Genomic DNA, 27,252 nt, shown 5'->3' with positions numbered 1-27,252 from the left:
TCAATAAACACTTGACTTGTGTTCCTCCAGACTACAAAATGGGGGAGGCTTATAAAGACAAAAACTACAAGGTTACAGTTAGTTTCATGAGTTGTTTATCAAGAATTATAATTGGATCTGGCAAGAAGGAAGGATGCTTGTTAAGTAAGGATTGGTTGGGGTCCAAAATGGTTGCACAGTTACAAGGGGTTGTATCTGGCAGCTGCTAGCAGATACTGTTTTGAGCATGGCTGGTGGTATCCTTGAATCTGATAACGGTTCAGAACATTTAAGTTCTCAGTGATGCAGGAACATGTCTGAAACCACATCCACAATGGCCACCTGGCTCCATTTTAAATGCCTGAAACACAGTCACTCCATTTAGATTTTTAAATGCAATCTTTTCTTTAATGGTTAAAACAAATGTGCAAGGCGTGTTTGACGGGCCATAAGACAGGCTGTTCGAGTTAGCCTGAAGTTCGTGCCAAATCATGTATAAGCCAGAAAGACTTCCCCATACCTCAAAATATGAACATTTCTTCCATCAGGTGTCAATATGAATACTTGGTGTTGGTTGAGAGAGCAGAATGTCTTGGGAATTCTGGTTGTAGGCATGCTGCCTGGTAGAAGATTTGGGGCAGTTTTTTTTTTCCCCCCATCTTGTCTGTTCAGGTGATGTGGTGACTTTTCCCTGGCATTGTGGGTCTCCTTGTGTAGAAAAGGAAGGAACTGGGCTGAAATGATCAGCAGTGTGATCAGGGCAGGCGTTGCCCAGTCTGAAGTACAGCTCTGTTTGTGGAGGGCAATGCAGGATGCAAGTCACCAGTTCCTCTTTGCCTTTTTTTCACAGCTTGACGCTAGTTGTTCAGTAGCCCCTTTCTTTCATCATGACTCTCAATGCACACACACTGCCATTGGTGAACAGAATTTAGTGACACATTACAGTAAGTCACTCACCCACAGAGCTCCATTTCACTGTCCCCGTGTGACACCTTACTGGCTGGATAGGCATCTTGAGGGGAGGGCAGTGGTCACTGTGTGCTGACAAAGGGATGGCAGATACGTGGGCTCCTGTGCAGTTAGACTGTGGGCGTGTGCCTCTGCGAGAGTGGTTTGGAGTTTGCTTTTGCCAGGCACCACTAGACATTACCAGCTTGGCCCACTTATATCACTTTCTTCAATTAAGCCCTCTCAGAACACACGAACTTGGAGTAAAATCAACACTCCAAGCCGTGGGTGGGTAGGCCTCTGGTTACAAACTCATAGAAGCAATTTTTTCTCCTCCCAATGTCCTGGCCAAGACAAGTGATCTTCTTGACACAACTTTCCTGTGCCTGTCATTTTTGGTCCTCCTCTGGTTGAGGATAGAGCCCATCTTGGGTTTCAGCTTCATACAGAGGTCTGGGTTTGAATTCTCCATTTAACTCCAGCCTACAGAATCATCTCCTGACCCACATGGGCATTAGAGTCCAAGGCTCCGCCCCCCAAGGGCAGCCATAGCCTCGGGGGTTGGCTGTTACTCTGCCTTGTCATTCCATCTTTTCCCTCCTGAGTATTTCCTTTTTTTCTTGTGAGCTCAGCTATGCATTCAAAGGAGCTTTGTGGCATATTATCCAGTATTTATATAATGGTACTGGGAGGTTTTTCAGATTATCTTTGCTGCTGTGTTATAAGAAACAGAAGTCTCTTTTTAATCATTTTATGTCATTTTTAGTTATACCTTTAACAAACACTATATGGATGGACTTATTAAAATTCAGTCTTTGAGTTTCTGGACTTTAGTAGCATGTTTAATCCCATTTGTAGTTATTGGTATTACATATTTCTTATTTTGTATTTTCTATTTACTGTATGTTGCCTTTGCTTATTTAATCTTTTTAATTATTTCTATTGAGTTGAATTTTCTCTCTTCTCCCTTTATTCCTATTGGCTTAAAAGCTATCAAATATATTTTTATTCTTTTAGTGGTTACCCTAACATTTAAAGCCACATATAATAACTTATATTTTTAAAAGTTTAAAATTCATTTGATCCATCTTCCCTCTGAATAACATGAAAGGACCTTCGAGTGCTTTAACTTAGCTCTGAACTTTCCTTTGCATTTTTCATGTGATTGTTTATTTTATTTCTACCAATATTTCTATAATATTTTAGTTTTACCAAGTCCTTAAACTCCCCATACTCTTTTTCTAAAGCTCCTACTTACTTAGATTTACTAACATGTTTTCTAATTTCTTAGAAAGTTGCTCTGAACTTTCCTTTGCATTTTTCATGTGATTGTTTATTTTATTTCTACCAATATTTCTAAAAGTTGCCTTTGCATTCCACTCCTCACTTCCGGGTTCATTTTTTTTTTTTTTTTTTGCTGAAGTCCTTCCCTTAGTAGTTCTTTCAATGAGGATCTGTGGAGAGTAAACTCGAGACTTTTATTTTTTGTAAAGGTCTCTACTATTTTGCCCTTACTCTTGAATTAATGACTAAGCTCACTACAGAGTTAAAGGATAATAGTAATTTTTTCCCTACAAATATGGAAAACATTGAAAAATATGAACAATTTTCCCCAAATAAAAATAGAATATATTTAAAGTGTACAATGTGATGATTTAATATACTTACATGTTGTGAAAGGATTTCCAGCAATCAAGTTAACACATTCATCACCTGACATATTTACCTTTTTGTGTGTGTGTGAGAACCCTTAAGTTCTTCTCTCTTAGCAAATGTCAATTACACGATACGGTATTATCTATAGCCACATGATGGCATATATTATTGTTGATGAGAAGCCTTTGTTGCTTTATTTGTTACTTCTTTGTTTGCAATCTGTTTGTACTGTCAGTTTGTCTTTTCAAAGCCTTCTATATAGTCTGTAAAAAACAGATTTATCGAGATATAATTTACATACCATTAAATTCATCCACGTTAAAAATGTACAATTGAATGAATTTTAGTAAATTTCTGTAGTTGCGCAACCTTCACCAAAATCCAGTTTTAGAATACTTCTGTCATCTACAAGTTCCCTTTTGCCCGTCTCAATTAATCCTTTCTACCACTGGTTGCCCCAGGCAATCATTGATCTGCTTTCTGTCTCTATAGCTTTATCTTTTCTACAATTTCACATACAATGTGTATGTTTTTGAAATCCATCTTGTTTACTGTTTCTTATTTGGGGCTATTATGAATGATGCTGCTATGAGCTTTGCATGCTGGTCTTTTTGTGGACATATGTTTTCACTTCTCTTGCGTAGATACCTATTCATAGAAATTCTGGGTAGTGTAGTAGGTGTATGTTTAAATTTTTAAGACATTCCTAAGCTGTTTTCCAAATCATCATACTATTTTACATTCCCACAGGAATGTATAAAGAAGTTTCTAGTTTCTCTACATTCTTGCCCACACTTTGTCTTTTGTTGTGTTTTGTCATTCTAGCCATTCTAGTAAATGTGTTGTCGTATCTTATCATGGCTTTAGGTTGTATGTCTCTAATGACTAATAACGATGGACATCTTTTTTGTAGTTGTTTGGCATTCACATAATTTCTTTGGGGAACTGTCAATTTAAACCTATTGCCCATTTGAAAAAATTGGGTTGTTTGTCTTATTATTGCCTTGTAAGAGTTTTTTAATATATTTTCTATGCAAGTTCTTTATCAGATATATCTTTTGCAAGTATTTTCTCCCAGTCTGTGGCTTATCTTTTGTCCCCTGCATCGGCAGGCGGACTCCCAACCACTGCGCCACCAGGGAAGCCCCTTCCTGGCATTTTTTGAAAAGCAAAAGTTTTAAATTTTGATGAAGCTCAATTTATCAATTTTTTTCTTTTACTGTTCATGCCTTTGGAGTCATATCCAAGAACCTTTTCCTATCACAAGATCATAAATATTTTCTCTTATGTTTTCTTAGAAGTTTTAGCTTAGCTCTAGTTTTAGTCTTAGCTCTTACATTTATGCGCATGCTTTATTTCAATGAGGTATCTGTGTTACGAGGTAAGGGTTAAGGTTCAATTTTTTGCATATAGATACCCAAATGTTTCAGCCCCATTTGGTGAAAAGACAATTTTCATTGAACTACCTGGACATCTTTGTCCAAAATCATTTGACCATGTATAGGGTTCTGTTTCTCTTCCATTTACCTATGTGTCTATATTTACACCACTTGTCATGTAGCTTTATATTAAGTTTTGAAATCAGGTAGTTTAATTCCACAAAATTTATTCTTCTTTTTCAAAACTGTTTTGGCTATTCTAGGTCTTTTGCATTTCCATATACTTTAAGATCGGCTTGTCAGTTTCTGCAAAAAAAAAAAAAAAAGAAAAAGAAAAAGCTTACTGAGATATAGTAGACAATGCATTGAAACTATAAATCAATTTTGAGAGAATTGCCATTTCAAAAATATTGAGCCTTCCAGTCCATGAACATGTTATTTCTCTCCATTAAATTAGATTTTCTTTAATTGCTCTTATTAGTGTCTTGTATTTTTAATGTACAAGTCTTAGACTTTAAAAAAATTATTCTTAAGTATTTTTCTTTTTGATGTGAATGAAATTATTTAATTTCATTTTCTGATTGTTCTTTCTCAGTATATAGAAAAATCTATTGAGTTTTTGCTTGTTAATTTTATATCATAAGGACTTACTAAACTTGCTTACCAGTTCTGGAACTTTTTAAAAGATTCCTTAGAATTTCCTACATATCAGTCATGTTGTCTGCAAATAATAGATTTATGTCTTCATTTTCAATTTAGATGCTTTTAATTTCTCTCTCTTTCCATTTTACACTTGTTGGGTCCTTCAGTACATTGTTGAATAGAACTGGTGATAGTGAAATTCCCAGTCTTATGGGGAAAGCATTCAGTCTTTCACATTTATGTGGGATGTTAGTTGTAGGTTTTTAAGATACTCTTTATTAGATTAATGAAGTTCCCTTCTTTTCCTAGTTTGTTGAGAGGTTTTGTCATGAGTGGCTGCTGGATTTCTGTCAGATGCTTTTTCGATGTCCATTGAGATGATCATTTGATTTTTGTCCTTTTAAAATATGGCATATTACATTAAATGATCTTCAAATGTTAAACCTTGCATTCCTCTCACTTAGTCATTATGTATATGTAATATACATAATTTTATGTATATACTGGATTTGTTAAAATTTTAAGGATTTTCAAATCTACATTAATGGATGATATGGGACTGTACTTTTCTTGTGATGTCTTTGTCTGGCTTTGGTATCGGGGTACTACTGGCCTCATAAAATGAGTTAAGTGTTTCCACCTCCTCTGTTTTCCAAATGAATTTGTGTAGAATTGGTGTTGTTTCTTCCTTACTTGTTTGATAGAATTTATTAGTGAGGCCATCTGGACCTGAACTTTTCTTTGTGGAAAGATTATTACTTACTAATTCAATTAGTTTACTTGATATACATCTCTTCATATTTTCTATCTCTTCTTGAGTCATGTTTGGTACCTTTTTACCTTTTAGGAATATGTTCTTTTCATTTAAGTTGTCTAATTTTTTAAAAATTATTTATTTATTTATTTATGGCTGCATTGGGTCTTTGTTGCTGTGCATGGGCTTTCTCTAGTTGCGGCAAGTGGGGGCTACTCTTTGTTGCGGTGGCTCCTCTTGTTGCAGAGCATGGGCTCTAGGTGCGCAGGCTTCAGTAGTTGTAGCACGTGGGCTCAGTAGTTGTGGCTCGCAGGCTCTGGAGCGCAGACTCAGTAGTTGTGGCGCACGGGCTTAGTTGCTCTGCAGCACGTGGGATCTTCCCGGACCAGGGCTCGAACCCGCGTCTCTTTTTTTTTTTTTAAGATGTTGGGGGTAGGAGTTTATTAATTTATTTTTGCTGTGTTGGGTCTTCGTTTCTGTGCGAGGCTTCCTCTAGTTGTGGCAAGCGGAGGCCACTCTTCATCGTGGTGCGCGGGCCTCTCACCATCGCGGCCTCTCTTGTTGCGGAGCACAGGCTACAGACGCACAGTCTCAGCAGTTGTGGCTCACGGGCCTAGCTGCTCCGTGGCATGTGGGATCCTCCCGGACCAGGGCTTGAACCCGCGTCCCCTGCATTAGCAGGCAGACTCTCGACCACTGCGCCACCAGGGAAGCCCGGCAGGTGGATTCTTAACCACTGTACCACCAGGGAAGTCCCCTGAGTTGTCTAATTTGCTGGCATAAAGTTGCTCAGATAATTTCCTTGCTGTCAGCCTTCCTATACATTTCCTCCCTTGGTACCTGTTGATTGCAAGATGAGAGCCTTTTCTAGGGGTCTCCTAAGCAGATTGATTTCCTTCCTGCATGAGTTACGGTCTGTGGTGTTCTCAGTTGTTTCATCTGTTCTCTATCTTCTTTTCATGTTCCAAAAATTTGTTGAAGTATCTACTCAGCTAATGACCTTCTAGTTGCTTTACAATCCTGAGTTAAAATTGCTACCATTTTCACAGGAAAACTTGAAAAAAAGGATGTTTATGTCACCATCTTGAACCAAAAATCTCTATTGATAAAGAGAAAAAATATCAATATAGTTCTTTCAGTTTTGAGAAATAAAGTACATCATATTTTCTCTTTAACAGGTAAAGTGTCTCCAGTATTGATTGATTTATTTCTGAATGGAATGTTGCTTTGATGGAAAGAGCATGGCAGTTTAGAAGCACACATGGATGGGCAAATCCTTGTTTTTGTATTTAATTAACAATGTGATGAAGGGGAAGTTATTTAATCTCTCTGACATTGTTTCTTCATCTGTGCAGTGGGGATAATTATGTCATTGTCTCCTGTAACAATAGGTGTGAGGATTAGAGAAAGCTTCTATTATTGTTCCTAGCAGCAGAATCTTTGCCTGCAGCCACAGAACGATAGAATTATAGTTTTAGAGCTGAGAGGATCTTCATTCTGACTGCAAGAACTTCTGCAGCCTCTCCTATAGCCCCTAATCTCCTTCCTCTTCACCTCTCTTGACCTTGCTGCATCCTTCTAGGTCCACATTACTCACACAGAGGATGAAGTTTGAGCGTCAGGATTCAGCAAAGTAGATAGGATAAGCATTTCTGCCATTAAAAAACAAAATAAACACAACAATCCATTTATTAAGGTCATATACTTCATAGTGGCAGAATCTGAACCCAGATGTCCTGATTCCTGAAGTACGTTACTGTCATGAGTACCTTTTTACTATATAAACACCAAAATAACGAGATGATTACTTTTGCAGTTAAAATAACCCTTCTCTTTCCAGTCACAGAATACCCTGAAGATCTTCCATCACTCCTCTCATAGGCTTATTCCTCAGTTGATAAATGTTTATTGAGCACCTACTATGTACTGAATTAAACTGAGATATTACCTGAGACATTCCTGAGACATTGCCTTGCCTCTCTTCTCTGGTCCATTTAGTTGAAAAAAAGAAGTCTAAAGTTCACAAGATAGTGGATTCCTAGATTTGCAAAAAACTAAGTCAGAAGATCCATTCTGGGTACCTACTTTGGTATGATATCTCAGACAGATATTCAATAAACCTCCAGTCTTCACTCACTGGACAGTTAGTGGGAAGAAGTATTTTATTACACAGCATCACTAACCTGTATCCATCCCCGATGAAGTTGGGACCTGGAGCGTGATACATTCAATGGTAAAGAGGTTAAAGGTATTGCAGAACAACTTATTTTCCTGAAGATGTGAACTTTTCACACATTGGAGCCCCAGAGGAAGTCACAAAATGTGGCCCATATCTGATATAGGTTTTGAATTGAATTATACCTAGAAACATTATAATTATATGAACAGTTAGCCAATAATAAAAACATAGGAGCGTATGAGCTTCTATGTCACTTGTTGCTAACTTCTAATATGTGTTCCTAGAAATCTGAGAAATGGTCTTTTGAAGAATATATCTGTGTCTTTGGCAAAACTACATTTAGAGTCTTTTCCATCGGTGCTCTTCTAAACATCATATTTATAAATAACCATACATGTTTTAGGAATAAAGCAAGAACATTCCTATAAAAGTTCAGAGAAGAGAGATGATTTTGGATCAATGAGCAAGAATGAATAAAGCCTATCAAAAAGGATGTGGCCTCTGAATTAGGTCTTTCAAATCACTTCCAATATAACTGTCTCTGAATAAAGGGAAGGTATTCTGGGAGGAATACGGTACCAAATAAATATGTTTACTATTTTAAAAATGTTCCACAATGCCTTTTTTCTTATTTTATAGAAGACAGTCTGACAGATAAATCTATTGATTTATGTTTTAACTGCCATTTATATACATTTGAATAGTGTGTTTATCATTTTCTTAGGCAACAAGATGCTGTCTTAGACTCAGCCACTCCGGATGAAAGCACATTGCCAAAACTAACCCCTTCTGCAATGGAGAAAGACATCTTGGTAACAAGCTATTTCTTTTGTCAGTATAATTGAAAGTAAAGGAAGCACTTGAAGGTGCTTCTGTGCCTCTGAGTTTATTCTGTGCTCCTTCCTGTGCAAATACATGGATGTAGGAGTAAAGATGAAGTTCCATAAAATTGCTCTATTGGATTCATGGAGGAAATCATTCTTCCCCTCGTTTCCTAAGACCACAGTCAGAGAATCTCAAGTCTCCCTGCTCCCTATGTTAAAGCTAGCCTCAGTCATGTATAGCTTTTACATGTCTTTATTCTATGAGAAATTATTTTAATTACATGATGTACACTTCACAAAGCATATTAACTTACTTTAGAAAAAAGTAATTCTTCAATGATTTCAAATATAGAATTTTTTAAAAGTAAATATCGAGGGCTTCCCTGGTGGCGCAGTGGTTGGGAGTCCGCCTGCCGATGCAGAGGACACGGGTTCGTGCCCCGGTCCGGGAAGATCCCACATGCCGCGGAGCGGCTGGGCCCGTGAGCCATGGCCGCTGAGTCTGCGCGTCCGGAGCCTGTGCTCCACAACGGGAGAGGCCACAACAGTGAGAGGCCCGCGTACCGCAAAAAAAAAAAAAAAAAAAAAAAGTAAATATCGAAGACTTGAACATTGCTAATTTGAAAGTATTTTGATGTTTAAATTTTTTTCTGATAAGTGACATGTAAAAACTTGCGAAAATATATTGACGTTAAATGTCCATTGTTAGAGAAATACTATCATGTCTTAAAATGAATTTTTTGTGCACACATTTAACAACATCTGTAAAATTATGGCATGGAATATTAATAGGCCAATTGGAAATTTTGTAGATCCTGTTGGATAATATTTCTGAGATTAATGAATAGGGATACTGATTCACTTACAGCTTTTAAGATCTAATTCTGATTATCAATAACACAAGGACAAAAACTAACATACTAAATTTTCACACATTTATAGAACACTAAATTCTACCTCCACATATATGAGTTCTGTTTAGTACATCATATATTTAGTAATGTAACTTCAAGTTTTAGAGTGTAGTTATGAATTAAGGTAAGAGTTTTAATTTTCATGAAATAAAAGTCGTTTTTTTTTTAAATTTAGGAGAGCTCAAATAATGCCAATATGAATTGCAGAAAATAATTTTTTATTATTTGTAAATACTTTGTTCTACTAAAACTTTAATTTTGCTCAGTGGTTTTATTTCTGATAAATACTTCTTTTATTATAGTATTAAACCCATCTCCATTTCTCATTATCTTTTCTGTAGAGATATTACTATTATATCCACCATGGAATTGATACGGACCACGTAGCCCCAATGGAAGATTCTTGGCTGGAGCATGTATTGAATTTAGTCCCCCAACATCTGAAAGTCCTCACTAACAGCATACTTGCATTATCTGATGAAATGAGAGAAGATTATCTTCTTAGTGTAAAAAAATCCATAGGTAAATCAGTATTTCTCTTTCTAATTTGAATGCATCTTATTAAAGATAAATTTAAAAAAATTTAAAGTTAACACCTATCTTTGAAACTATTTATTATATTTATTAGGCTGTTTCTTGTATTGTGGTTACATTGCTTAAGGTCTCAGGCAAATTTCATTAATAAAATATAGCAAAAATTTTAAAAAACCGTCTATTTGTAGGGATATATCCCCTCAACAAAGGACATAACTGAAACAAAATTTAAAATGTTAATTAATATTAATATTACTGATATCATAAACTAGAGTGTGATTAATTACAAAACTACTGCTATGGACCAGGGGTTGGCAGACTACAGCTCATAGGCCCAGTCTGGCCCACTGCCTGTTTTTGTGAATAAAGTTTTATTAAACACAGACACACATTCAGTTGCATATTATCTATAGCTGCTTTTGCACCATAAGAGATTGTTGAGTAGTTGTGATAGAGACCTTGTTGCTCACAGAGTTGAAAATACTTGCAGTCTGGCCCTTTACATGAAAGTTTGCTGACTCGTGGTATAGACCAATAGACTCTAAGACTGACATTATCAGAGCCATTTAGAAAGTACTCATTTCCGGACCCATCTGAATTAAAATCTCTGGAGGCAGTCTTTCAAATTTGTGCTTTTAAAAAAGGTTCTCCGATTGGTTGTGATAGTAAGCCTGGTATAATTGATGCTATGTCAAAGTTGGAGAAATCATACTGCTTTGAAATGGTTGCGGGACCCTTCAGGGAGGAGGGCATTCACTGCATTGAAGACTCCTATTGAGTGTTTTGATAATGTAAAGAGCCATATCCTTGCCCCCACAGAGTTCATAGTGTAATGAGGGCCATGGACAAATCACTAAATTATAAAGCAAAGTAGCAAGTACAATGAGGAGAGAAATCGAGAACATGGTCTAAGGGAGAAGAGGTCATGCCTGACTTGTTAGGAAGGACTCTGTGGCACCTGAACTGAGTTGTGAAGGATGAACATATACATACTAGGGAACATGCATGGCCTAGGAAATGGTGGGAATGATGGCAGATGAGTGAAAGGCTCTTCCGACCTTGCAAGCGACTCTGATGGCCAAAGAAGAGGGTGCATTTTGGGAAGAGGATAGAATACTAAGGGCCTTACATGCTTTCTTTTAAGCATTTGAAGGTAAAGGAGAGTCACTGAAGGATTTTAGGCAGAGGAATAAAAACATATTTGCATTTTAGAAAGAGCATCTTCAAAGAAAAGCAAGAAAGTTAGAATTAACTGAATTAAAGACTGCAGAGGCAGAAGTAGCTCACTTTACTGATTTCATAACAAGGTAGTTCTATGCTCTTAAGCAGTTTAAAAGAGAAGAACAAAGCAATATGTATCTTTCCTCAGTGAAGGGAAACTACTGCTACTCTGTACTGCTGACCTTCAATTCAACAAGAACACTTTTGGTGGAAGAGCTAAAAAGGAAAATGTATCAATAATATTAAGAGCAATGATTTTTGATTGAAAGAACAGGAGCATTGTTAAGAAAGGGTATATATATTCTCAAAGACACAGACATCATAGATTTTCTCATAAAAATTTTAAAATTTTCTTGTGTTTATAAATGCACAAATCGCTCATTATTTAAAAAAACTTAATGTAAACAATTTTAAAGGAATTAGTTTTGCAATTGCTTGGGAAATACTATAATTACTATAAGGTTGTTGATCAGAACTTTTCAACTTTCTTTTAGTTGATTTTGTCTTAAAAGATCCTAGAGAAAAGGAAGATGACAGAAAGGTAGAAGAACTTCCACCCCATCGTACTGAGTAAGCAATCAAGTTTCACTAAGAATATTGATTTTTTGCAGTCATTTCTCTGTATGTGGATATATTTATACACTGGTTATATTTTCTCATATATATGTTTATAATTTGTGTACTGCATAATACAACTGATCATACTATCTTTGTTTATGTATTTAAGCCCTAACATGTTATGTTTACAAATTGATGGATAGATGGGTAGGCAAACACACACTGACAGATGGATGCCTAGGTGGTTAAAACATAAGTGCTCTGGTGAAAGACCTTGATACAGATCTTTTTATCTCCGCAGCTCCAAGCACAGGCTTTAGATGTAATAGGGACATGAAAGCTTGATGGCAATTTGAATGCCCCAAAACACAGTGGGAATGTTGCAGAAAATATGCAAACACAGAATATATTACGTGGATTAAAATATAGAAGACATATGGGAAAATCCACTTGCTATATATTTTCCCTAAAATAACATTTAGGAATACATCACTTAAATAGTGTGAAGAATAGAACTTATATGATTAAGTAACCACTTCAGTTTTACTTTGTTTCTTTTGTATCTTTAAAAGTGCCCCCAATTGTTTCTCTTAACAACTAAAAAAAAAAAAGGTCAATGTATCTTCCATGGAGAACAGCTTTTCTCCCAGGGAGAGACAAAAACTATCCTTTGTCATTGTAAAGGTGATATGACCACAAATGAAAAACTGAATTAACTTAACTATATATTAAAACAAGACTAAGTGTTTAAAATCAATGAGAGTAAAAAAAATTTACTGGCATGAAATGTAAATGTTTAAATATACTCTGAAAGATGAAGATGGCACATCTTGAGTATATAAAAGATGACTAGTCAAGTCGGAGGAGTTACAGAATAAATATCTTTAAATAGAATGTTAGTGTTTATGATTTTGTAAGTGACCTTTACACAGTCAGAGGTGAGGTTCAAGAAGATTTCCAGGCTGGAGTATATTCTTAAAATGTTTTAAAAACAATAGGGACATAAAATGTTTAAATGTTTCCTTTAAAAAAAAATCTTTTAAGATATATATAAAACTAGCTGGCTACTCTTCCTGTTTGATCACCATTAGTTATCTGTGGACTCCATCACATCAAGCATTTAGAGAAAAACAATTGCCTTATGTGATAAAAATTCAAATCTAATTTTATCTGCGGTAGTTAAAAATTATACTAAACCACAAAGAGTATGACTTTTGTATACTTTAAAACATAATTACATGTTTTGTTATTACCATGAGGGATAAATCCTATTTTTAATTCAAATTAAAGTCAAAAAATTATTACTCAAATAAAATTATTACTCAAAAAGTACTTTGACTTTTATAAGACTTTCTGATTTTTTAAAGAAGATGACTATTTTCTCTTTGCTTTCAGAATGGAAATTCTTCCAAAACCTTGGAGGAAATCTTTTTTAGCTGCAAGCAGTTGTATTAGGGATCACTTGAACGCAATGAACCCTACAATGTTGGCGGTGCTAGATTTGTGGCACAGTACTTTCAAGTAAGTATTTCTGGCCTTACTGAGGTTTTTTTTGTTGTTGTTCTTTGTTTTTTTTAAGAGAGATGAAAGTTATTACATCTTAATTATTTCTTTCACTATTTTAACTATAAATTTAAAAAATAATTACAAATCTAACCTAAGTAAGCATGGTTTTAAATAACATAGAAGTCTGTAGGGTAAAAATGAGCGTCGCGCCATTATGTCTTATCCAGTTCTCCCTTCCCCACCCCCGCCAGGTTACCATATATACTTTAAGGGGTAATCACAGTTAAGGGGCTGAATCTCCATGCCTCGTTTTAAATCCCACAGAACATTAGCTGCTACAGTCATCTATATTGTTTAGAAACCGAGGTAATACTGCCCATGTGATTAGCATGAGGTGAAGTTTCTGGGCGATTGTTGGGGATCATGCATCTCCTTGTGGGCGTCGTCATGGTGCGAAAGGTGCAGAGCTGGATGTGAAGGCTGGTGGGTGCTATGGAGTTACAGACCTTGGCCCCAGGGCTGAGGACAGTCTACGTCGCAGTTTAGAAGCTCCAGCTTCATATTCCCTCCCTTGTGCCGCCCCTTCCAAGGCACTGAGGGGGGCATCCTAGCAATAGGCACACGTGGACATACCTATTTCGAAAATGTGCAGAAGTAATACAGATTTATATCATTTTTCTTAAAGAAGCCCTCTCAAAACCTGAATGGGTCCCTGTCTCGTGATAGAGGACATGCATGGCAGCCTGGCCTCCAAGGTGGTCCCATGAGCCTTTTCTCACCGTCCCAGCCAAAGCCCCAGTTTACATGCAATCTGTTCTCCAGGGTCTCCTGGTTCTTAATTGCAGGTATTGTCCTGAGGACACAATAATGAGCACATTTTCTCGCCTCCTGCAGACCAGCAAAGGGAAAGCTAAGAACTTTGGGTGCTACAGAAGCACAGCTGTTGTCTTCGCTCTGGAAAGCACCCCTGCACATACACTAGGGGGGCCTCACTGACCAGCTTCTCTGAGCTCCTTCCGAAGTTGGGACCCTTGGTGCCCAGGAGCACCTAACCCTAACCCTGCTCCCAGCCCTGCACCAGGAAGCCAAGCCATCCAGAATCGCCCCAGCTCTGCCACCCTCCCATCAGAGGCTCTCCAGTTCCCACCTGTGAGATGAGTGTGGGTCTGTGGTGTCGAAGGCCCCTCGCCTCCCTCCCTCCATCCCTCTCTCCCTTCCTTCCTTTTTTAAACAAATTTTAATGTAATTTCTTTACACAGATACATATGTAATTAATATGATTACACAAATGTGATCATATACACTTTTTAAGTGCAGCCCTTTTTTCTTTACTTTGCCTGACTCCCACCAGCCTGGCCTTTCTTTTCCTCATACGTGCCCTTCCTTCTACCAACCCCGCCAAAGACATGAAAACCATTAGTGGGGCATCTTCCCATATTTTTCTTTATGCTCATGTAGCCAAATATATATGTATATCCACATACGTGTATATACATGCATAGCATAAAACTGGCTTTTGTCAGTGAGACTGTTTACTCCTAGAAAGCACATCCTTTCAACTTTCCATTGTATAAGGTGGATTTCTTTGTCTTCTTGAATTTGTCTTATAGGAAGAGGCCACCTCCCTGCCCCATGCTTTTCTCATTTCGTTTCTTTTGGGTATTGAGACTCAAATATCTCTCCCTGACAAGGCCCATGATCTAATTTTGTCTGCAGTGATGAGATCATACAATACAGTATATCACTTTCACAAAGGATGTTTACATGCAGTAGTACATTTCATTTTCAAAACACCACCACAGTGTTTATTTTATTTTTTTAATATCCGTTCATACATGGAACTGCTAGAAAACACTGGGCTGGATGCTGGAGGATGAGCACTATTGCCTAATATTGTTCATAAACGGCTAGACTTTGTCTATTGTACAATGTCAGGATGCAAGAGACAAGAAAATGAAAGGAGGAAGGGGAAGAAGAAACAGTAACAAAGCCGAGATAAGAAAACAGTAAATAGTAGATATGTCCAAAATTAGTGTCCAGGGATGTGGTGGTAGAGGTGTTAGTTGCAGCAGCTGAAGCAAACCTCAGGGCTTCCAGGGTAAAGACAAATGAGAGAGAAGCTTTGCAGTCTGTGGGTGGGAAGAGAGCCCCACCAACTCCTATGTTGCCTTTGCCGGTATAAGTTGTTTTTATTCTCTGTGTGAATATTAAGAGTGGGATGGGCAGACCCAAGTGCTGCCCCTCTGAGGAGAAGCCAGCATTGAACACACAGGGCATCCTTACTCTGGGTTAACAGTCATTTGCCCTGAATCTCAGCAGGTCTTGAAGGTACAGGACATCTCTATGTATGGCTGTGGGTTGGGGGATGGTGATACAAAAACATTGTCTGAATGACTCTAAAATGCATGAATAGGGACACCTCTATGAATAGGGATGCTCTCTAGATGGCAATGTGCAAATTCATGTCATTCAGTATTTATGCTTACAGAACCCACTTAATGACAGAGATGGCATTTATAATGCAGTCAAAAACCTACATAGCACACAGGCATTTTTGCTTGAAAAATGGTCTATGTCGGGGACACATGTATATACAGTGTATATATGAGTATAGAAATTATCAAAGGATATAAATTACAGTATAAGTAGGAGGATGTCTAAGAAAATGAGGAGATAAAGAACAACTTTTGAAATTCATGATTTGATCAAGGCGAGTCCAAGAAAATACTTCGAGAACACTGTGGATTCATTTACTGTACAGTACTCAGAGAGGATACAACTTAATCTTAAACATATTAAAAAGATGCTTAACTCATAATAAGAAAAACGCAAAGAGATTGAAATAAAAACTACACTGAGATATCGTTATATTTCCTATGGAATTGACAAAATTCCAAAATAGTGACATCATGCTTTGTTAGTGAAGACTGGAGAAATGGGCACCCTTTGGAAGGGAATCCAGTCATATCTATCCAAATTACAAATTCATTTACACTTGAATCCAGCAATCTCACTTCTGGGAAATTAGTCTAGAGATACACATGAAAATACAGGCAGTGATAAAGATTCAGGGTTCTTTATTGTGCCATTTGTTAAGAGGATTAGCCCGGAAGCAACCAAGTAACCATTGATAGTGAACTGGTTCAATGAGCGATGGTACATTCACACAATGGAATATTATTACACAGCTATGAAATATGAATGAGAACAGTCTCAACGTGCTAATATGGAAGGGTCTCCAGGATGTATTAGTAAGTGAAGAAAGCGAGTGCAGAGCACCTCCTAGAGTGTGCCACTTTGAATGTAGTGAAGGAGAGCTGGCCAGAGCTGAACTTGTTTCTAAATTCATGGAGCAAGCAAGAAATGTAGGCACTTGGAGTGGGATTTAAGGGGCAACTTGGGCCCCGGGAGAAGTGAGATTAGCTTTGAGAACCGGAGATGAAAATCAGAGACTGACTTGGTGTTGAGTCCAGAGTGTTGGGCCAGGACTGTTGAAGTCCCTCCGCCTGAAACCAGTGATGGATCCAAAGATCAAGGTGGGTTTCAGTCTGTGATGGGCATCAAGTGGCAGGTGGAAGGGATCCGTGACTGACAGCTGAGTCTCGCGAAATTGACGTCCGCTTGCATGCGGCAGGTGAGGTAGGAAGAGTTCAGAGGAGAACCTGAGGTTCACAGTCTGGGTGACTTGCGGCTGTTATTTGGTTGAGTACTCTTTTTCCTGACTCTTCCTGGTAGTCTTTTACCAGTGGTTAAAACTGTTGTTCTACTGCCAGATTATTGTAGGAATCGTCCTGAGAAAGAAGGACCAGTGTCTGGTGGTATTTTTCCCATCTTCTTAACAATTCAGCCTATTGACCAAACAGGAAATGTTATCAGCAGAGATTTCATGAGAAAGTTCTGTGAAACTTCTGTAAAGGCCTATCAATCTCAAAACATGAAAGATGGGTGGCCTGTGCTTAGAATTGTGTCTAAATCAAGCACTGAGGAAGTGCAGGGAAAACTGGCCTGGTTGCTCAGTGGCAAAGTGAATTCTAGGTGCTCCTGCCCTAGCAACCGCTCTCCTTCAGTGCTGCTTCACACAGCACGCACCTGTACCCTGATTGATAGCTACAGCTTGGAGACATAAAGTCATGTTGAAAATGTTGACCAAGAAGCATAAGGAGAGCAGATTATGTTTAGTTATGTGCTGTCATGCCACATTTTAAAAGTATTTTATTTAAAACATTGCTTTATACTGCTCAGTTGCCCAGAATAACGCATTACCGAAGATTCTCCAGCAATGGTTATACCTACTTTGTGCCTAATGTATCACTGAGGTCATTTACTAACCTCATGGTAACCTAAGAGGTGGACTTTTGCTTGTGAAAGGAATATAAATAGATGTGAAACGTGTTTTGTCTACTAACCAGTATTTTACATTGGTTTTTAAGTAAAAACTAAAAGGTGATGTTTTTAATAGTGTTTCCTATCTTTCAGATAACATAGAAATCATTTAACCATGCGGAAATTAAATAGCAATTTCTCTAATAGGGAAGAAATCTGTAGTTAACTTGAGGAGACTAGTACACTGCAGTGCTAGTAGCATTGTTCTTTCACTTTAATCTGCCAGAGAAGCTTCTTAACTGACTAAAGTGTGTATGTAACAAAGATCATAGTGTTGTCGTCAGAATTGAAAACTCTTGGCTGGAGAAAGCACTGTGTTTTCTGAAAAAATCAAAACCAGACAGGTTCAAAAGATTTTTATACACTGAGTCTTAATTAGGTGTGAGAACTCCCTCACTTCATGGCTCTCCAGTATCCAGGGTTGCTCTCTTTTCAGAAAGGGTGGAATTTTTGTATTAGGAGGAGTGGACCCTGTAAGTTTGGAGCCCTGCCTCTTTTCCTGTTTTAATTGTTCCAGTTTGAAAGCAAAAATCAGTCTAACCTAACCATCAAATTTCAGTTATTATGCCCTTCTTCTACTGCACAGCACAGTTTCATAATATCAGATTGTGTTCCTGCTGAATTTAATTATATTAATTATTTTTTAAATTAAAATATGTTCTTGAATATTTTTATGGAACACAAATTTTAGTGATAAAACCTAGGAATATCATTTTTTGAGAAGGGATCAATTAGCAAAATGTTAAATTAAAAAAAAAACCCTCATACTTAAATCACCGTTCATTTTCATCTCTTGCAGAAAGTTACGTTTAGTTGATGTAGAAGAATTTCACAATTGCCAGGATGCATTAGAGCTGTCGACTTTTCAGAGCATTGTCATGAAACACATGGAATCTGCCAAAGAGACTCTACTTAAAATGTAAAGTTTTGAAGTTTCATGTATGAAAACATAAATTTAAAAATGTGATTGGTGGGCTACTGCAGTTTAACTGCTTTTAGAAATCTCATTTTTAAAAGTTTGTAATCATTTCCGTTTGAGAGTTAAATATGATATCTTTAACTGCCTTGCTCTGTGATGTCTATCCAGATGTTCTACACAGCATAGATTGTACAGAAACTAAAATGATTATAATTGATACTTTTTCTCAACGTCTGGTTTCTACCCTCTGCTCTGAGAGTAGGGGTGGATAACGTGGGGGGAATGATCATCAACTAATCGTTCACCAGAGATTTATTTGAATCTACTGTTAATACATGCAAGGTAATGTGCCTGTTACATTTTGGTTTTGGATGGAGGATGCAGAAGAGTTTAAAGAATGCTTAGGTGAGGAAAATATATTCTTTAAAGGAGTTTATAGTCGTATTGGGAAGTTAGACTTAATTAAACATCATCTTGGATTGGCCCTTCAAATTGGGAAAGCCACATGTGATAATTATCGGTACTGGTGCCAGATAATACGTTCTGAAACAATACAGTAAAATTGTCTTTGTCATGGGCCGTTAAGTTATTATAAATGGGACATTAATATTAGATCAAATTTAAGATAACAGAGGACATGAAACTCCAGCATGGCTTCATGATTTCCAAGAGGTACTTAGATGTGTATCTTGACAGTTTAAGACTGAATCTTCCCTTTATATTTTTTCTTCTCTAATACGTTAGAATCAAATTCTTTGTCTGACATTACTTGAAAGAACTTTAGACTTCTATTTAGTATTAGTATTTAGTTCACATAAAAAAAAATAGAGGAGAGGTGCAGAATGAAAGTGCATAATTAATTGCAGAAGAGAATATGACCCCATAAGGACAGAATAAGAGTAAATTATCTGATCTATAACTTCAGGGTTCTACCCCAGGAATACGTTCCCACTGCAAATTTTAGTAGACTGGGTGTGTCAAAGTACAGAGTAGAGGATAAACCTTTATTGAATGATTTTGCTGAGAGATGTATATTGATTAACTGTATCTCTTGATGCCTCCTGATTGATTCTAAGGGAAGAACTCTCTGACCATACTTTACATAGTGAGCCAGAATGTGTTTATCTTGGCTAAAAGGCAGAACATCAGCTCACCGAAATGGAGAAACAATTAGTAAATGATTAATTATGACATCTATGCCAAACCCAAATGTCTTCTGTCAGTCCTGTCCTCCACTTCTACTCAGCAATTGCTGTGGTTTAATCACCACCGCCTTCTGTAAGTCCCTGTTCTGTGTTCCTGTGCCCATTTCTTTTTTGATCTCCTTTTCTGGCTCTACTTAATCTTACTATCTTTTCTAAGAGTAGGGGCTCTCCAGGTGTTTGTTTTTCTTCTCTATATTCTCGACAGTTTCATGACTTCGTCTGTCTTAGCTGTCTCAAGATGTTATGTTTTCTGAGCTCTGTGCCCTTCTTATAAATGTTCTACTGTATATCTCCAGTTGAATGCCACGTCAGCACCTGATTCTCAGCATTTCCGTAACAGTACTCATTCTTTCTTCCAAGCCTGCCATTCTTCCTCCTCTGGACCACTCCCAGGCCACGTTGAAAACTTTTCGACTTTTTCTGTCTCTTTGCTCGTCATGTACATCCTCACCATCCCCAGCCATATTCAGTGTATTGTTAACTGTTGTTTTCTTGTTGGGATATATTTCACTTATAAAATTCACCACTTTAATGGGTATACTTCAATGGTTTATAATATATTCACAAGATTATGCAATGGTCATCACTAATTCCATCACCCTCAAATGAAACCCTGTATCTGTTAGCAGTCACTCCCATTCCACCCTGACAAGCCCCTAGCAACCACTAATATACTTCCTGTCCCTGTAGATTTCCCTACTCTGGACAGTTCATCTAAGCAGAATGGTACCATATTTATGTCTGACTTCATACACTAAGCATAATGTTTTCAAGGTTCATCCGTGTTATAGCATGTACCAATACTTTATTTCTTCTCATGGCCAAATAATAATCCATTGCAGAATATATTAATACCACATTTTGCTTATCTATTCATCAGTGTGGGCTGTCTCTACTCTTTGGCTATTATGGATAATGCTTCCATGAGCATTTGTTTTGCGTAAACATTTGTTTTCAGTTCTCTTCGTTGTATACCTAGGAGTGGAATTGCTGGGTTATATGATAACTATATTTAACTTTTTGAGGCACTGCCCTGATGTTTTCCAAAGGGTTTGTTAGATTTTACATCCCTAACAACAATGTATTCCTACCATTCAATTTCTCTACATCCTTGCCAGTATTTGTTATTGTCCTTCTTATTAATTATAGCCATCCTAGTGGATGTGAAGTGCTATCTCATTGTGATTTTGATTTGCATTTCCCCAATGACTAATGATGTTGAGCTTTTTTTCACATGTCTATTGTCCATTTATTTATCTTTTTGGATAAATATCCAAATCATTGCTCATTTTGTATTCAGTTATATGTCTTTTTATTTTTGAGTTGTAAGAGTTCTTTATACAGTCATCCCTTAGTATCCATGGGGGACTGATTCCAAGAAACACCCCCTCCCCCACAGCAGATACCAAAATCCACGGATGCTCAAGTCCCTTATATAATATGGCATAGTATTTGCATATAACCTACACATATCCTCCAAATTATCTCAGATTACTTATAATACTTAATACAATATAAATGCTATGTAAGTAGTTGTAAATACAGTATAAATGCTATGTAAATAGTTGCTGGCACATGGAGAATTCAAGTTTTGCTTTCTGGAACTTTCTGGAATTTTTTCTTGATATTTTCAATCTGTAGTTGGTTGAGTCCACAGATGTGGAACCCGTGGATACAGAGGGCTGACTATATATTCTGAGTACTTTAGTAGACCCTCATCAGTTATGATTTTCAAATATTTCTCCCATTATGAGGTTTGTCCTTTCACTTTCTTGATAATTCTAATGGTAGCACAAATATTTTTAATTTTGATGAAGTCTAAGTATTTTTTGTATATTGATTTTATATCCTGCAACCTTACTAAACTTGTTTATTGGCTCAAATAGTTTTTGTGTACGTGTGTATTCTATGTAAGATTGTGTCATCTGTAAATAGAACTTGTTCTAATTCTTCATTTCCTACCTGCATGTGTTTTTTTTTCTTTTCTTTTCCTTGCCTAATTGCTCTGGTTAGAACCTCCAATGCAATGTTGAATGGAAGTGGCAAGAATGGACATCCTTATTTTCTTCCGGATGTCAGAGGAAAGGCTTTCAGTCTTCCTCTGACATTAAGTTAGCGGTGTTGGTGCCCTTTATCAGGTTGAGGAATTTCCCTTTACTTTTTAGTTTCTTAATTGTTTTTATTATGAAATAATGTAGAGTTGCCACATGGCTTTTCCTGCATCTATTGAGATGATAATTAGTTTTTTCTGTTACTGTGCTAATATGGTATATTACCATTGGTTTAATATATTGAGGCAACCTTGCATTCCACTTGGTCACGGAGTATAATCCTTTTTATATGCTGCTAAATTCAGTTTGTATTTGGTTGAGGATTTTTGTGTCTATATTTATCAAGGGTATTGATCTGTAGTTTTCTTCTTCTTGTGATATTGTTGTCTTGTTTTGGTATTATGATAATACTGTCCTCATGGAATTAGTTACGAAGTATTCCTTTCTCTTTTTCTTTTTGGAAGGCTTTGTGAAGGATAGGCGTTAATTCTTCTTTAAACATTTGGTGTACAACTCACCAGTGAAGCCACCTATTCCTAGATCCTGGCCTTTTAATTTTCTTAGAATTTTTTTGATAATTTATGTATTTACTTGTAATAAGTCTATTCATGTTTTCTGTTTCTTCTTGAGTCAGTTTTGGTAGGTTGTGTCTTTCTAGGAATTTGCTAGGTTATCTAATTTGTTGGCATAGAGTGGTTTATTATGTTCCCTTTATTTCTATAAGGTCAATATTAATGTCTCCTTTTTTTCATTTCTAATTTTAACAATTTGAGTCTTCTCTCTTTTTTTCTTGGTCAGTCTAGCTATAGGTTTGTCAATTTTGCTGATCTTATCAAGGAACCAGCTTTTGGCTTTGCTGATTTTCTCTATTTTTCTATTCTTTATTTTGTTTGTTTCCACTCAGATCTCTATTTCTTCCTTCTCCTTGTTTTGAATTTAGTATTCTCTCTTTTTCTGACTTCTAGTAAAGTTTAGACTATTGGATTAAGATCTTTTAAATATATTTTAATGTGTTTACAGGTCTAAAGTCTGACCACTACTCTTCTGTATCCCATGAATTTTGATATATGGTGTTTTCATTTTCATTTATCTCAAATTATTTTCTAATTTCCCTTGTGTTTTTTTGTTTTTAACTCATTGCCTGTTTAGGACTATGTTGTTTAATTTCTGCATATTTGTGAATTTCCACAGTGTCCTTCTGTTACTGATTTTCTAATTTTGTAAGATTTTCATCATTTTATATTTACTGAGACTTCTTTTATGGACACCAAGTATTCTTGGTCCTCTCTCAGAAGCATCTTCCATGTGTACTCCTTTCTGTCAATTCCCACTGCTACTACCCTTGGCGGGCCCTTTTATCTTCCCATATAGCCTACAAACCACAGCCAGGTGAATCTTAAAACATCCCCTAGTTCAGTGTACCTTCCATTTGTTGACAAAATAAATCCACAATTCTTAACCTGCCTTTTAAGGTCTTCTGCAACCTGGACCTAACCTATCTTTTCTATCTTCTATCTTTCTATCTTTTCTCAGTTCTGAAAAAACTTTCACCTTGGGCCATGCCTGTAGAAATAGTCATGTTAAATTAAAAACGGCATGGCTTCTAAGATTAGCCTATAGCCATACCTTACCATTGTTAAATATCTATCCAATTGGTAAATCTGTAGACTCTTTGTTCTCCTTTTTAACCAATTGTTGGTTTTTAAATTAGTTACTCCTTGTTTGTTTCCATCTGTGAGATGGGAATTCTAGGAAAATTTGAAAGTTGCTCAGTTGCTCCCCACTTAAACTCTGTGACTCTTAGCATTGTCATCTTTGCAGACATAATTGTATCAGATTTAATCAGAGGTTAAGGGGATTAAAACAGAATAAGAACCTCTTGGATACTATTAGCAAAATTTTATGTTTTATACACATATTTATAAAAACTTTACACAGCAAAAGCAACCATCAGCAAAATATAAAGGCAGGCTACTGAATGGGAGAAAATGTTTGCAACTAATATGCATCTAATGGGTAGTTAATATCCAAAATATATAAAGAACTCATACAATGTAATAGCAAAAAACAATTAGATTAAAAATGGTCAGAAGATCTGAATAGACATTTTTCCAAAGAAGACATACAGATAAATAACAGGTACCTGAAAAGATGCCCAACATCACTAATTATCAGGGGAATGCAAATCAAAACCACAGTGAGACATCACTTCACACTTGTTAGAATGACTATTATCAAAAAGACAAGAAGTAACAAGTGTTGGTGAGGAGGTGGGGAAAAGTGAACTCTCGTGCACTGTTGCTGAAAATGTAAATTGGTGCAGCCACTGTGGAAAACAGTATGGAAGTTCCTAAAAACTTTAAAAGTAGAACTACCGTATGGTCCAGCAAATCCACTTCTGGGTGTTCACTTGAAGAAAAGGAAAACACTAATTTGAAAAGATATGTGCACCTCCATGTTCATTGGAGCATTATTTACAATAGCCAAGACATGGAAGCAACCTAAATGTTCATCGGTTGATGAATGGATAAAGAAGATGTTGCAACAGCATGGATGGGCTGTGGAGATATTATGCTAAGTGAAATATGTCAGACAGAGAAAGACAAGTACCATATGGTCTCACTTGTATGAGAAACCTAAAACAACAACAACAAAAAACCAGGCTTATAGATGCAGAGGGCAGATTGGTGGTTGCTAAAGGAAGGGAGTAAGGGGTGGATGAAATGGTTGAAGAAGGTTAAAAGGTACAAGTTTACAGTTATAATATAAATAACCCATGGAGATGTAGTACACAGCATGGTGACTACAGTTAACAATACTGTGTTGTGTATTTAAAAGTTTCTAGGAGAGTAGATCTGAAAAGTTCTCATCCCAAGAAGAACAAAATTTTAATTATGGTGACCAGTGTTAACTAGGCTTATTGTGATCATTTTGCAATGCATACAGATATTCAGTCGTCATGTCGTACACCTGAAACTAATATAATGTTATATCAGTTACACCTCAATAAAAAAAATTATGCCTCACGCTATTTACAGCACATAATGCAGCTCATTCCTGGAGAAGCCCCTCTGTGTCTTTCAGTGTCCAGACCAAATGACCCTTCTTCCATGAAGTCTTTACTGTTACCTCATCAAAAGTGATCTCTTCCTTCTGAATGCCTCTGACACTTTGTTCTCTTATTACTTTTTCCTTTTATAATATATATTTATGTGTGTGCATTTTCCCCTCCACTCATACCTATAAGTACTTTGAGGACTGAATAATATTTAGTACCTCAAATGTTTTGTACGTAATAGGAAACCCTGTAAGTATTTTTGAGACAGTGATTGAATGAATAATTTTTTTCAATGTATTTTCTGTTCTTTGTCCTTTTTCCAGTCTTACAGCCCTGGACTTACTCCATCTCTTGCCTGAACTATTGGAGATTTCTCAATCCCCTTCATTAATCTTCTCTACTTAGTAGAGAAGGCATTCTAAGTAGAGAGGGCATTGCCCTTCTCTACTTAGTATTTGCTACTTGTCTTCCTTTGTCCTTTTACCTATTGCTTCAACAGTGATACCCCACTGCAGGAGGATCTGCGGTGTATTCACAGAGCGTGAGCCTGTCCCAGGTTCTTGTGTTTAGCTCCCAAGTTCTTCAGAAGTCCTCACAGACTTCCCCCCACTTATTTTTTCCTATTTTCTGGTGTATTAGCTCCATTATAGACAGTGAAATGATCAGATATATTAGCCCTACCTCTCCCACCTATTTTTCTTAGTATATTCTACTTCAGATCCTTTTCTCAGGGTCTTCCTCATTTCATTTTTATCTGTTCTTCAGTGAAAATTGCCATCTTCACTATAGAACCCTTCTCTATTACTTAAATAGAAAATTATGTCTCTATTCTTTGATTTCAAAGCTGTTTTTCTGCCATGACACATTGCCTTCATTATTATGAGAGAGAAGGGATCATGTCATATCTTTTCATATCTCCCATGACACTGTCCCTAGCACAGAGTAGGCAATAAACACGTATTTGTTAAAGTGATGAATACATACATTTAAAACTTTGATCTCTCTTGGAGCATTCAGGCAACTCCTGAACTTATATTGACTCCTTGTTTTTAAAAATTTATTATCTCTTTTGAAAGAGGTACAAATATTCCTTAATTTTAGTGTTGGACAGTGGTTTTGTAAACTGACAACTTCACTTGTTATCATCATAATGTATCTGTATATTAATTTCACTGTTTTCCTTTTATTACAAGGATACATATACATTTGAAACTTGTTTTAAATCGGTCACTCTTTCAGGATTTCTCATGAAGGAGGATAAAAAAATAATGTACTTGATTTTGTTGTTTTGTGTCCTGTTTTCAACTATCATTGTGAAATAGATAGAATAGCATAAATTACCAAGTGGGCTGAGCCAAATAAGCCCTCCCTTGATTTAATGTTATTCACATTTTAGCTTTAAACTGACAAATCCATTCCCTGAAGAGCAATTTCAGAGACTGGGGAGGAGTATCTTGTAATATCCAATAAAGTTAATTGTCATATTATTCAAAAAGTGCAGGAATCATGGTTCCAGGAGTTCGATTTACCTTTTTATCACAGCATCATGTCGTTGAGCCATTTTCCATTGGCTATGATTAAAATTTCTTTTCCCAGGAGGAGTGAAATATGCTAGCGCTTACATTTCAGAGAGTGGATAATGTGACTTGGCAATATACCTCTCTATAAAGACCTTTAGATGTTCAGAAGTTACTGTTAATGCTTAATGTAAGAGGAGTAATTCACTGAAAATATTAACTTTTAAAGGTCTTTTGTTCTTTCAAGGTGGTTTCCAGAAGTGCAGAATATTTATTACCAAGGTAATAAAAAAAAGCTATTGCCAACTGGTGACAGCAGTGCCAAGTTGGAATCCTTTTTCAACTGTGCTGCTACACTTATGACTTTACAGCTGCAGGACCTCGCTTTGGTTTCCATGCAAGATTTCACGGACTTAATTGCACAACCCCCCGTAAGTAAGGTTCAGTGACACCAATATTCATTTACCAATTTATTTATTTTCAATTCTTTCAGAGTGGATAATTATAAAATAACCTTTACCAGTGGAAGAGCAGAAAGTGTATCTTTAGACCTATTACACTTATGTGTTTTTTAAAAAAATGACTTAATGTCAACCTGCATATGTAGGATATATTATTATCATCACATTGGTGAGGTTAGTGGAAATAAGTCAAAATTCTCATAATTGGGAAATTTGGGTCATGAGGGCTGGGGAAGATTTCTCCAAAGAACTCTTTTCTTTCTGGAAGAAGGTCCTGTTACAGGGTGAGTGGAGTCTGGGAATTTGAATGTTCTCCTCTTGGGCTCCTTCTTTCATGATTCTAGAGCTCCACTGCTGTGCACATCTTCCTTTTTCTGGAATCTTGACCCTACAGTTGATCTGTAGGCTTAGTGGATACTAGATACCAACAAGTCTAGCTGGGAATGGCTCTTGCCCTTTTTAGTACAGTTCCTCTTTGGCTTAACTGTCTAGGACATAAGAGGAAGGGTGAGTTCTCACGTATCCTAATTGGGACCAGTGCACTCCTTAGTCTATCACAATTCA

At 36.7% G+C, this 27,252-nt stretch overlaps 1 protein-coding gene across 1 annotated transcript in view; it reads left to right on the top strand.

Annotated features, from left to right (window-relative positions):
• Window positions 1-27,252, top strand: part of DNAH7 (dynein axonemal heavy chain 7) — a 242,092-nt gene that overhangs the window by 23,741 nt on the left and 191,099 nt on the right. The window contains exons 5-10 of the mRNA XM_055089198.1: window positions 8,262-8,349; window positions 9,617-9,797; window positions 11,525-11,600; window positions 12,984-13,109; window positions 18,277-18,396; window positions 26,475-26,658. Coding sequence (XP_054945173.1) covers window positions 8,262-8,349; window positions 9,617-9,797; window positions 11,525-11,600; window positions 12,984-13,109; window positions 18,277-18,396; window positions 26,475-26,658 — 775 coding nt within the window. The remainder of the gene's footprint in view (window positions 1-8,261; window positions 8,350-9,616; window positions 9,798-11,524; window positions 11,601-12,983; window positions 13,110-18,276; window positions 18,397-26,474; window positions 26,659-27,252) is intronic.

This window comes from Physeter macrocephalus, chromosome 2, assembly GCF_002837175.3.
Source record: "Physeter macrocephalus isolate SW-GA chromosome 2, ASM283717v5, whole genome shotgun sequence".
In the NCBI taxonomy this organism is placed as follows: domain Eukaryota; kingdom Metazoa; phylum Chordata; class Mammalia; order Artiodactyla; family Physeteridae; genus Physeter; species Physeter macrocephalus.
The sequence above is the reverse complement of the archived record's forward strand: the minus strand, read 5'-3'. Positions and strand labels throughout refer to the sequence as shown.